Source organism: Antechinus flavipes, chromosome 5, assembly GCF_016432865.1.
Source record: "Antechinus flavipes isolate AdamAnt ecotype Samford, QLD, Australia chromosome 5, AdamAnt_v2, whole genome shotgun sequence".
Classification (NCBI taxonomy): Eukaryota; Metazoa; Chordata; class Mammalia; order Dasyuromorphia; family Dasyuridae; genus Antechinus; species Antechinus flavipes.
The window spans coordinates 134,619,819-134,632,465 of NC_067402.1; the positions used below are offsets into that span (position 1 = coordinate 134,619,819).

At 34.1% G+C, this 12,647-nt stretch overlaps 1 protein-coding gene across 1 annotated transcript in view; it reads left to right on the forward strand.

Annotated features, from left to right (window-relative positions):
• The first annotated feature begins 125 nt into the window (after nt 1-125).
• Nucleotides 126-12,647, forward strand: part of BMT2 (base methyltransferase of 25S rRNA 2 homolog) — a 57,864-nt gene continuing 45,342 nt past the window's right edge. The window contains exon 1 of the mRNA XM_051963519.1: nt 126-412. Coding sequence (XP_051819479.1) covers nt 253-412 — 160 coding nt within the window. The 5' untranslated portion in view covers nt 126-252. The remainder of the gene's footprint in view (nt 413-12,647) is intronic.

Genomic DNA, 12,647 nt, shown 5'->3' on the forward strand with positions numbered 1-12,647 from the left:
CTTTGGCTCCTTCCGTTTCCGCCCAGCCCTCCAATTCTCACCAATCATGATATGCGTTTGGTTCGTGAGCCGCGGAGGTGGGGAGACTGTCGTTGCTCTTGCTCCTCCTTTGCCTTCTACCCCCTTCTCCCGCTGCTGCCTCTGCTGCCTCCTCCGCTGCTCCGCTCCGCCGTGCGAGTGTCTGCTGGGGCCCGAGCAGCGGGCGGCGGCGGCGGCGGCGGCGGCGGCGGCGGCAGCGGCAGTGGCAGGGATATGGAGCCCGGGGCCGGGGGCTGGAGCGCCGCTCGCGGGCAGGGGGCTGGGCCCCCGGGCGGCCAGCCGCCTCGGGAGCAGGAGCGGAAGCTGGAGCAGGAGAAGCTCTCGGGGTTGGTGAAGAGCGTCCACCGACGGCTCCGCAAGAAGTACCGCGAAGGTAAACAGCTTAGGGGAGGCGGGGTTGTGCCCGTCGCTACGTTCCCTTTCATCCCTCCCAAATCACTGCTCGCCCCATCCCTAGCCTCCCAATCTTTTAATCCTTTCCTCTCGGCCCCCAGGGTATGGGGAGAACTTGGGTGGGGGGACATTGGCAATGGGAAAAGGGGGGTGGCTGAAAGAAAAGGAATGCACCCCCCCACGCTTCCACCCCTTGCCCAAGTCAGGGTCACTGAGGTCGCTGTTGATCTCCCCCCTCCCGAGCATGGGACTGGGGGTGAGTAGGGGGACTCGCTAAGAATTAAAAGTACTAGAAAAGGAGTGAAGAACAAGATCCTGGGGGGAAAAAAAGGTAAAAACCGTTATCACCAGGAGGACGAAAGCTGCCCCCTCATCCCTTTCCTGTCACTTCCCTCTTTTTTTGCTTATCCCCTATTTCCCACCTTTCCTTCCCTCCCCCCTCCACTGAGTCGCTGGCTTTTGGGGGGCTGCGAACTCAGCAGGCCTTGCGTGGGTGTGGTGTTCTTTAAAAGCGGATTCCAGATCTCCCCCACCTTTTACCCCACTTCTTCCTGTATTAAAATGTTTTTGACTTGGGGAGAGGGAGGAAAGGAAGTTATAATTTTTTAAATTGATGGATCCTCTTATCAGTCATTAATGTCATAATCTTTTTCCTGGCTGTATCTGAGAGTCCAGTCTTATAATCAGTGGTAGATAAGTGGCCACTCAGAATGGTAAAAGCTAGTTGGAGAACCTTAATAACTTTTATTTGTGTTTGAAGGAAATTAATAAAATAGAATAAATATTGTTGCAATCTTAAAATGTAGGTGGGCAACCAATATAGAATACAGATGGCTTTATTCTTAAAATCACAGTTTTTTCTTACAAGTATTAGCTATTTTCAATGATAAATAAAAATGTTAATCTTTTTCCTTCCAGTGATTAGGAAGCAATTTTCTTACAATGAATTTCATATCTAGCAGAATAACAGGCTACCTTCCCACTTCTATATGCATTATTACTATTTTTAGTGTATACAGTGTAACAAGTTAAGGTATTAGTAGTACAGTACTCTGATATAAATCTTATAGTTATCATCTAGATAAAAAGTTTAATATATATATAAATCTAATTAAGTATCCTAAATTCAAACTAAGTATCCTTGTTCCAATCATAAATTCAATCTCACAAATAAAACTTGACAAATTTAAAGCTAATTTTCTTAAGAATCCAGACTTTATAAAATAATCTGTTGCCCGAAAAGGTTTCTCATGATGGTTTTAATAGGTAGCATCGGGAAATAGTCTTACTGGCATAATTAAAATGTAGAAAATTTTGTTTTGAAAAGGATGTTTTATCTCAGCCCACAATTTATTCAATAAAAGGAATAGTTACCATAGCAACTGTTGCATCATTCTTGATCTTAAGAGAATACCCTTACATAATGGTATTTGTTGTAGGTTTTTGCATTGTTTGGAAAGATGAGGAAATAATGAATTACTTTCCTTAATATTTGTCTTGATAACTTATGCAAAATACATAAGAAACTTGAGCAAAATGCATCTTATGGTAGGGAAATAAATGGTAGACAAATAGTTTAGAATTTTCATTTGTACCAATATTTTACTTTTCCCTGATTTATAAAGGAATAGGATTTACTAATTTAAACAGGACTACTAATTAAACTTGTGTGATGATTTCTTAAAATCTGCTTGCACTTGCTTAGTTCTCACATGTTAAAACATGTTTTTAAACCTGAATGTTAACCATGGGAACACTACTTGTTGATAATTAGAGTTCATAATCAAAAGTTTTATCCATTTCTGTGTACTCAAAAAAACTTTTGCCCAAATTCTAGCAGGGCTAAAAGATTCTAGACTTCCCTAATTATTTCTGTTGGATTCTGCCATTGCTTCAGATTTCTATGTCTCTCTCATTTTGTTCCACTAACACACAAAACCTTATTAGTTAAATAATTGTCTCTCCAATTAAATTCTCCTAACAAGTATGGTGATATGCAATTCACAGGTAAAAATGGTAGTGCCATCTATGGAAGAATAATCTATGGAAGAGTAACTGGATTTTGTACATGATTACACTTTAAAATTTATTTTCTATCATATGATAGAATTTTATAGTAATCTGCAATTTATTTACAAATAAAGTTCTTTAGTATGTTGGATTACTTGAAATAGATATTATCCTATGGAAAGAATTGCTCCTAAACTAGCCCACCAAATCCTTTGTAGCTAATTTACCAAAATTATAATACTCTTGTGGGGTAGGGGTCAGAATCTTCTGAATTCCAATTTTTTAAATTGCTGAGCACAATCTTCCACTACTGTAAGTGCCAGCTGCAGAGAAGACTGCCTTAAGCTGTTTTCTGTCTCTTGAAGCTGAGATTAAATAAAAAAAGCTTTCGGGGGCTTGGGGTGGTGGAGCCTGACCTTGGACTTAGAGTGACCCAGGGAAAAGAATGGTCTTGGGGGGGGTTCCTAGAGTGTTCTTTGCTTTTTCATTCTTCCCCTCCCACACAACAACTCTTTTTGATCCTTTCCTGCTCAATATTACTTTATCCAGGCCTTGGATTCCAGGTAGTGACAGGGATCTTCAGGATCTAGAAAAGGAAGAAAAGATTTTTCCAGCAGCAATGAAAAGTTGTTGAGTTTTTATTTTAAAAATTTATAAAAAATTTCAGGTTGGGTATGTATAAGTCAGGTACTGCCTGTATATTTAGATGGTTTTTAACTTAAATGTGTAGAACTTTCAAATATAGGCATGAACCAAAAATCTTTCAAAAGTATCACAGGAATTATAGACATACTTATAATAAGAAACAGCATGTTTTGCTTTGCAAACAAAGACTTCATTGTTTAATCAGATCAGCCTGATAAGTACACATCAAGCTGAGAACTGAAGTAAAGCCATGTGTTTTTTCAGGTGCCTTTGTATTATTTTTCCCACAATCCTGTTCTTCTAAAGAAGCCATGAATGATTTCCATTATATTTGACAACTCTTTTTCTAAACTTATTGGGTGTCCATATCAACACTTAAAGACTATATATAAATGACAGTAGCTGTTGACTTTAAAGCCATGATTGCTATTTTCTATATTATAAGCCTTTTTTTTTTTAACATGTCTTTTGGTCATTTATATTTGAATCAATTTTTAAAAGTTCATTCAATACTGAATATATGTACTTTAAAATGCTTGTGATGGGAAATGTTTTCCACATAAAGCTATAGGTTAAAACAACTAAAATAGAACAGCTCAGGATCTATTTGTTATGGAAACTAAATTCAGAAAGAAAATGATCTTAACTGATAGACCTAAATAAGAGTAAACTACATTTTGAGTGGTAGATTCTTTAATAGAGCTAACACACAGTAAGTGCTTAATGAATACTTATAGGTCAATTAAATTCTTCACAGCAGATAGCTAAGTGAGAATGAGATCCTGGATGGTGTGTGGGAAAAAGTGAATTGAATTTGGAGTTAGAGGGATTTGTGCTCAAATTCTAGATCTTCTACTTGTACTATCTTATGAGACTGGGCAAGTTTTTTCCTCTATCTAGATCTGTCTGTAAAATATGGGGTTTGAGGTTGAACTGGATAATTCCTAAAAGTTCCTTAGAACTCTGATTCTAAAGTCCTATGAGATAAGCATAGCAGTTTGTAGATGAGTTTTAAAAAATGAAGAGATTTCAAAGAAAAATCAAGATATTTAAGTTTCCCACAAAGCAGAGATTTGAAATTCCTTAAGGAAATTAAGGTAGCAAATCATCTGTCTTTAATTAAGAGTTTTCTGGATTTCTTTTCCCCAGAGTGTTTTAAAAGGCCCAAAGGAAGAATATAAAAAGTTAATATAAAAAATTTAACAAGTCTGATAACCCTCCCCCCCAAACAAACAAACAAACCCAACAACGGCAAAAAACCCCGAGTAAATTATTTTTGGTTTCAGGGTTCTTTTAATTTCTGCTACCTTAATATGTTTTTATTTAATTATACCTATTTGAATACAATGTCAGAAAGTACTACCTTTTGTGATAAGCATCTTTGCTAAATCAGCAGAGTTAGGTGAATACTGGCCATAGAAGGGCTGTTTAGATTAGCTTTGTCCTAGGACATTTTGTTAACTGATAGCCAAGAGTTGGGTGAAAAGAGATAATAAAACACAATGATTTATGCATAACAGTTCATTTTCTTGTCTTTTCATTGTGTCTTAATTTACAATTACAAATTGTTAAAATGAAAAACATTTTCAAAACTAAAAGTTGATTTGTCACTTGACTTGTGTGTGTACTATATAATAGTATATATATATATAGTAGTTATGGTGTTTGATTTTTTTTTTTTTTAAACAAATGTTACCTTTATTCATAATTAAATTTCCAGGATTGTGTATATAGCTTCACTTTTTAGGCAATATAGTTAGCTCCAAATTATATATTTCTTGGGAAGTAGCACAGCTTAGTTACATCTAGTAATTGTGAAGGCAAGTGGGAGCCTATTAAAGGTTTGGTAATCAGGAGAGATCATTCTTAGAGGAGGGTGTCACTTCCAGGATTACTTGTTCTACTTTTCAAATGTCTCAGTTCTTGTCTTGAAACTGGTTTCTTTGCTGTTTCCAGTCTATTTTACCTTGAATTCATCCATTGTTTCTTGAAGTCTAAATAAATAATCTGAAATCTCAGTAATGCCTAATAATTATCCTTGGATCTCCTCAATACATGATAATGTATAACTTTCAGATATTGAAAAGCCTCATTGAACAAGTTGAGCCTTTTTTTTTTTTAAACTAAACTCTTCACTGTATTGAATTTTGTTTTTGACAATTTTGCTTTAAGAACTTTGTATTTTAAAAAAAAACCTTAAAATATTTAGATGGTAGTTATAGAATAAAGTGAAAAACTAATTTTATATATATATATATATATATATATATATATATATATATAATATATATATATATATATATGTAGAATTTGTATTGAGGTAAGAAGAGCAACTAAGAAACCCATATTGGGAAGTGAGAAGAAAAAATCTCCACTAGATTGGTGGCAGTGGTAAGAGAATGAAGAAAAGAATGATACATTGGATAGAGCAGGAAAGAATCAGAGGTGTAGAGGAATGAATGATGACTTTAATACTATTAGAAATGGGGTAGTTAAAGAAACTATTTTTGAGAAGAATTAAGTGAGAAAAAATGTTTAGTTTTTTCCTTGCTGAATTTGAAATAGCTGTGCATTTAAATAGAAAAGGTGTATGTTGGGGGATTGTAGGTGAAAAGTCAAAACTTCCAGTAGGCTGATTTGGAAGTCCATCTAGAGAATGGCTATGCTGAGAGTAGATGCCTTCTCAGAAAGGATGCCAATCACTTTTTTTTTTTTTTGCTGAAGCAATTGGGGTTAAGTGACTTGCCCAGAGTCACACAGCTAGTGTCTGACGTCACATTTGAACTCAGGTCCTTCTGACTTCAAGGCTGGTGCTCTATCTACTGCGCCACCTAGCTGCCTGTCAGTCACTCTTGATAGATATTTACCAGCTTGTATAAGAAAGCATGAGTCATTGAAAGAATGGTCAGAGGCCTTTCTGAAGTCTGGAAGTCATATTTGGCTTCAGACACTTATTCCTTACATATATATACAGGTTTGCTTTTATTATTATGACAGGCTGCAAAGAGAAGACTAGAAGACCAAGGATTATGAAAAGACATTTGCATTTGGCAAGAATTTAACATCTAACTCTTTTATAGATTTTGTAGATATTCATGTTACCATTATATTTTATCTTTGGCCACTAGTTAGAATTTGGGCTATTCAGTTTCCAATACTTTCTGAGCCTTCATTCTGTGCACCAAAACATTTACTATGTCTGCCAGACAACATAGAAGGGAATCCCTGATAAAGGATTGGCTCAAGTGCTGCCTCCTTGTTCAAGTACCATATTGATCTCTCTAAATTCCGCCTGCCTCCACTCCAATTTGTATTATCTGTATATCTGTTCCCTTCCATAGAATGTAAATTTTTTAAAGTTAGGAACTTTATTTATTTATTTATTTTGGAATCCTCGGATAGAAAACTATCTGTGGGGGCTACCTGATTTGCTTCCCGTAAGTTTTGGAGAGTATCCCTATGCCTATGTGACTTGTCTACCTGTGGTCACAAAGCCAAGAACTGCCAGAGGGCAAGGTTTTCCTTACTACAAGGTTGAGCTCCACTAATTAATTCCATTATATGTGTGCTAGGTACATAGTATGAACTTAAATATTTATCGAATTATTCATTCGCAATAATGAATTAAAAAATGAAATCTTACTATGTGATAGTTGATTCTGGCTGGTTTCTGCTACCAGCTCTCATAGATAATCGTGAGAAAATCATTTGACTATTCTTGAGTTTTATTTTGTGTTGCCTAATCCAGCCTGTCCTTTGTCTTGAGTGGGAAGTGGAGAGATAAGGAAAATTTAAGACAGCATTTCTCAAAATTGTGATTCTAAAATCATATTTCCCTTCAAAAGTGTTTTCATAAGACTAAGACATTATTTGCCTATTAAAATACTCCTCTTTTCCCAACAACATGTCTTTGGAAAGCTAGATTTTCTTCAAATACATCAATTGAAGATTGGATGCAGAAGCAGATAAGAGAATTCAGCTATCTTCTGTCATGTCAGATATGAAAAAGATTTGTCAAAATATGTAAGACAATTCCACTCTTCTCTTTTTTTGTTTTGAAAAAGTTATTTTTATAAAAATAAAGTTATATTACTACCTAATGGGCTTATTTTAAATTAATAAATGCTTAAAACATGGATTTTAATTTTTAGTGTGGTAAAAATCACGTTTGTGTGTCTGTCTGTCCATCCATGTCCTACATAAACAGAAGCTTTTTGGAATCCATAATTTCTAAGTATAAAAAGAGATTCCTCAGTATTCTTAGAGTGTAATGAGGATCTGAGACCATAAAGGTTGAGAATTGCTATTCTAAGAGAAAAGTTTCAATCTTTGGAGAACAATTTTCTAAACTGGTTTTAATACAACATTTAGGGTAAGAAGGTTAAATGCTTAAAAGTGCTGTTGTTTTTTCAATGATTCTTTTAAATAGTTTTATTCATAATGTGTTACCCTTTGAAAGATTTCCATTTACTCAAAAACCATTTTCTAAGGAAAGGAAACACATCTATATTGACAAATTTTGCTTTAACTATTTAGTTATAGATCTTTCCATAACTGCTTTCCCTTTTAATATGTCTTGCTAAGTTGGGAAAAAACCTTAATATTTTGTTTTTAACAGCATCTTCAATTCTAAAATACAAAGAGCCAGTTGGAACAAATATAAAAGAACATTTTAGCATAACTAACATTAACCTGGCCCATGACAGTATATTATTTATTTATTTTAAATGTCCTTACAAGCTTATCCCATTAGATAGTCCTAAAGAATAAATAGTTTTTGTGTTGTTGGGTGCATTTGTGAACTGGTCCAGGTATTCTGGAGAGCACTTTGGAACTATGCTCAAAGAACTATAAATAAAGCTGTGCATACCTTTGATCCAGCAGTGTCACTACTGGTTCTGTATCAAATATCATAAAAGGCTAAGGACCCACTTATGCAAAAATGTTTATAGTGTTTCTTTTTGTGGTGACAAAGAATTGAAAATTGAGCGGATGCCCATCAACTGGGGAATGTCTGAATAAGTTATGACATATGAATGTAATGGAATATTATTATTCTGTAAGAAATGATAAGCAGGCTAATTTCAGAGAAGCCTGGAAAGACTTATATGAACTGATGCTGAGTGAAGCAAGCAGAACCAGGAGAACTATATTAAGCTATACACAGTAATAACAAGATGGTATGATAGTCAGTTATGATAGACTTAGGTCTTAACAATGCAGTGATCCAAAAGAATTCCAGTAGCCTTGGCAGTCAGAGAAAGAATATGGAGTCTGGATATGGATTGCAGCATAACCGTCTTTATTTTTTTTGTTTTGTTTTGTGGTTTTCCCCTTTTCTGATTTTTATTTCCCAACATGATTCAAATTGGAAATATGTCCAAAAATTATTGTATAGGTATAACTTATGTTAGATTGTTTGCTGTGTTGGTGGGGGTGGGGAAGATTGGTAGGTAGGGAGGAAAAATATTTGTAACTCTTAAGATTAAATGAATGAAAAATCAATCAATTCAGCAAATGAATGTTGAAAACCAGTTGGAAAAAGGATATACTATTAAAACAAAGAATTCATTTTCTTATTGGACTAGGAACAATCTTACTTTATTAACCTAGAGAATTTCCAAATAAACAAACATTTTTTAACAATGCATGTCAACCCCTTTGGCAATATACTCTTTTGGAGAGTTACCAAGAACACTTAGAGGTTAAGTGATTTCCCTGATCACACAACCAGTATGTTAGAGGACTTGAATTCATACCTTCTGATTATTCTCACTATTCACCATGCCATTCATTCTCTTACAATTATTATTTATGATAAATTAAATGTTAAAATTTGGATTGAGACTATATTTTAAATTATACTTAATAACATTCAGGAGATAAATCTTTTATAAAATTCCTTAAATATAAAAGTACCTACTTGTCTTTGACCTTCCTAATCAGGTAAGTTTCCTCATATGAAACATATTAAGCCAAAATTAAGATCAATTTTATGATTTCTGAATGGCTGCTTAAACGTTAACTTCACTAAGCTTTAAGTGCCTAATGTACGCATAGCACCTTGTTATGCATTGGAGAAGATGAAAAATTAGGTAAGATCCTGTTTCTACCATCATGAACTTTGCTTAATGGAGCTATATAAGACATGCATTAATAACTATAACATAACAATTCAAGTGAATTGTAAAAGCTTTGCCAATTTGAAGTATACTGTGATGGAAAGAAAAATTAGGATAAAGCTCAAAATAATATTATATTAGATCGAGGATAGTCTTGAATTTCAGGCAAAGAAATTTAAATTCATTTAATATGAACTACTGAAGTTTTTTTTTTATAGCAGAGGTCAGTGCATACAGATTATTCTGGCAGTGAAAAGTGAATTGGGGGTAGCTAGAAGAAAGTAAAGGGTTAATGATGAAGTGGGGAGAGGGGAGAAACTTGACCTTTTAGGAAGCTAAAGTCTATTTGGGTGATAGTAATGGGAGTAGATAGAAGAACACAAATGTGAGATGTTGCAGAAATAATCAACTGGTAGTTGATTACATGTGAAAGAGAAGTCGTAGAAATATTGTTCTGAAAATGGAGTATGTCTGGAACTAAATATATCTGATTTTATTAGTATGAGTAATTTGATTCCTCTTTTAAAATTTAATTTTAGAATGAAAAATGTCAGCAAAACCAAAACTGGCTCTAGATACTTTTACTGTTTATTCCAGATACTTGGTATACTCATTTTCATTCCTCATCTCTGCCTCCTGACTTAATTTATTTACATCCCAAAGAAAAATCCCACTTTCTATTGGAAGCCTTTCTGAATTCCTCTTAGTTCTAGTACTCCCCCATTATATCCTTTTTATTATATTTACAGCATATGTGTACAGAATTTACATGTTGTGTCCCAGTATTTACAAGTTGTGAGCTTTTTCAGATCCGAGACTGAATCTTTGCTTTTTTTTTTTTTTTTTTTTTTTTTAAATCCCCAGTGCTTAGCACAGTACCTGGCACATAGTAGGCATTTAGGGAATACTTCTTGACTTGACTGTAAGGGGAAAAACCTGTCCTAAACCTGATAAACAAAGAAAAGTATTTTTTTCTAGCCCTTCCTGAATTTATGCCATTTTTAAGTCTCTCCCCTCCCTTCCCTTCTTTTTTTCCCTCCTCTTTTATAATCAGTATTATATACACACAAACACATATACATCACATAATATATGATGCTCATAATTATATGACAAGAACAAACATTCAGACATTTCATTCAGAACTTTCTTTTGTACCCCCTTGGTCTGTGGGAAAGTAGACTGCTTCAAACTTAGATCAATTCCTGAATTGCATGGGTCTCATCAGTGTCTAATGACAAGTACTACTCGTCTGGGTTCCAGAAAGTCACTTTGGACATTCTTCTTCCAGCATAGCTCCTGAACTGGCTATCCTGACCTTGGATTCCTATCCCCTTATTCCTAATTTTATTATATCTACAGCAGAAACAGTTACCAAGGACTGTTGTTCATAGGCCATGCAATTTGGGCCTGTTATCTTTTCTTTCATTTCTATCAGTGTGTATAGTTCTGGTTATATTTTTATTCTTTATTTACTTCATACAGGATTTTATTTATTTCCTTGTGATTCTTAATATTTTATAGCAACATAATATTCCATTATGTTATGTATCAGAATTTATTTAGCTTTCTCCAAATGTTATAGAAAGTATATATTCAGTATTTTTTACAAATAGAGTAACTATGAAGATTTTTTTATAAACAGGTCTTTTTTTAATCCATATTTTTTTTGGGGGGGGGAGGTTAGAATCCTAACAGTGAAATTTGTGGGCTAAAAAATAATTAAGTTTTGTTAACTTTATTGTATATTGAGCTACTGTTCTGCAAATTATTTGCACTAATCACATTGGAGTGCCAGTTTACTTATAACACTGAACACTTTATATTTTTTTATTTTAGAATATTTTTGCCATTCTTGTAGGTTGTAAGTTCATGTCTTAGAGGTCATCTTAATATGTAGTTCTCTAAATGATATTTCATGCCAAAGTTAGGTAATTTAATGGCCCCTAAATTTGAGAATATTTGCTTTTGAATTTGTAGCTGACTTTTCACTTGATTATTTATTAATTACATCCAATTGAGCTATAATCTTTAAAATATATGAATCAGAATGAAATCATATCCTGTATTTATCACGAATTTTGACTGTTGGTAGATTTTTTTTTTTTAATCTTCTGTTTCCCTCCCCCTCCTTCATATTTTTCACCTTTATTTTGAAAATAGATTTTTATTTTCAAAATACATGCAATGATAGTTTTCACCTTCACTCTTACAAAACCATGTGGATTTATTTTTTTCCTCCTTTCCCTCTATCCCTCTTCTCTCATAGTACATGTACAGTTCTTTTAAACATATTTCCACATGTATCATGCTGCACAAGAGAAATCACAAAGAAAAAAAGAGAGAGAAAAAACTAACAGCAACAGCAAAAAAAGTGAAAATATTTATGTTGTCTGACCTTTTAATTTATATATCCATGCTACTTATCAGTATAATTTAGTTTCTCTGTTTTATCTCTTTTAATCAAGTTTTTATTTTTGTTGTTGCATATTATCTGGACTTAAGAAAGTGATAGAGAAAATGTGAATACTGCAGATTAAATTTAAAAGCATATGATACTTTAAATTTTTTTTTTCCACAGAGAGCTTAGTTGTATATAAGACAGAAAGGGAAGGAGGGAGCATAAGAAAAAAAATAAATTAAGGAAGGTGCTACTTCCAAGTAAAATAAACTCTAACAAGCATAAACAAAAATATTGAAAGCCAATCTTTTTTATAGGTTCAAAATATTAGAAACTGAAGAGATATCCATTATTTAGGGGTTGGCTAAAGAAACATGGTATATGCACAATGGAACATTATTATTCTGTAAGAAATGATGAAAGTGATGATTTCAGAGAAGTCTAGGAAGACTTAAACGAACTGATTAAAAGTGAGGTGAATAGACTTAGAAGATTGATTTATATAGTGATAATAGTAATACAAAGACCAAAAAATAAGTAGAACCATAACCAAGCTATTTCACGGTTACTTAGTATTTGCCTAGGCACTGTGCTAAATATGTGATTTTCAGATATAAACAGAAAGACATTACTTAGCCTCAAGAAATTTTCTACTGGGGGAAACCTGGTATATTAAAAGAAATTGAAGTGGGAAATGAAGGGTGTGTGTAAGGAAACGATGCAGGTAGACAAAGCATACAGATTGATGGGAAATAGAAACAGGACTGACCTGGGCAACCTCCTTAAATAGAATTATTAAATAGAACTATCCAATTCCAGGCAGTGGTTCCATAGCTAAAAGCTGGAGTGATCTTCCAAGATGAAAGAGCGGAGGAAGTTTCTTAGGCATGGTAAAGACTCCAGAGTCTCAAAGCCTGATGGGAAATGAAGACAACCATTAGAAAAACAGAATATTATTAAAAAGGACAATTCTGATGAATTTTGTAAACCAGTAGAATAAAATGGTAGAATGCTGAGAACTATTTTCATAATAACAT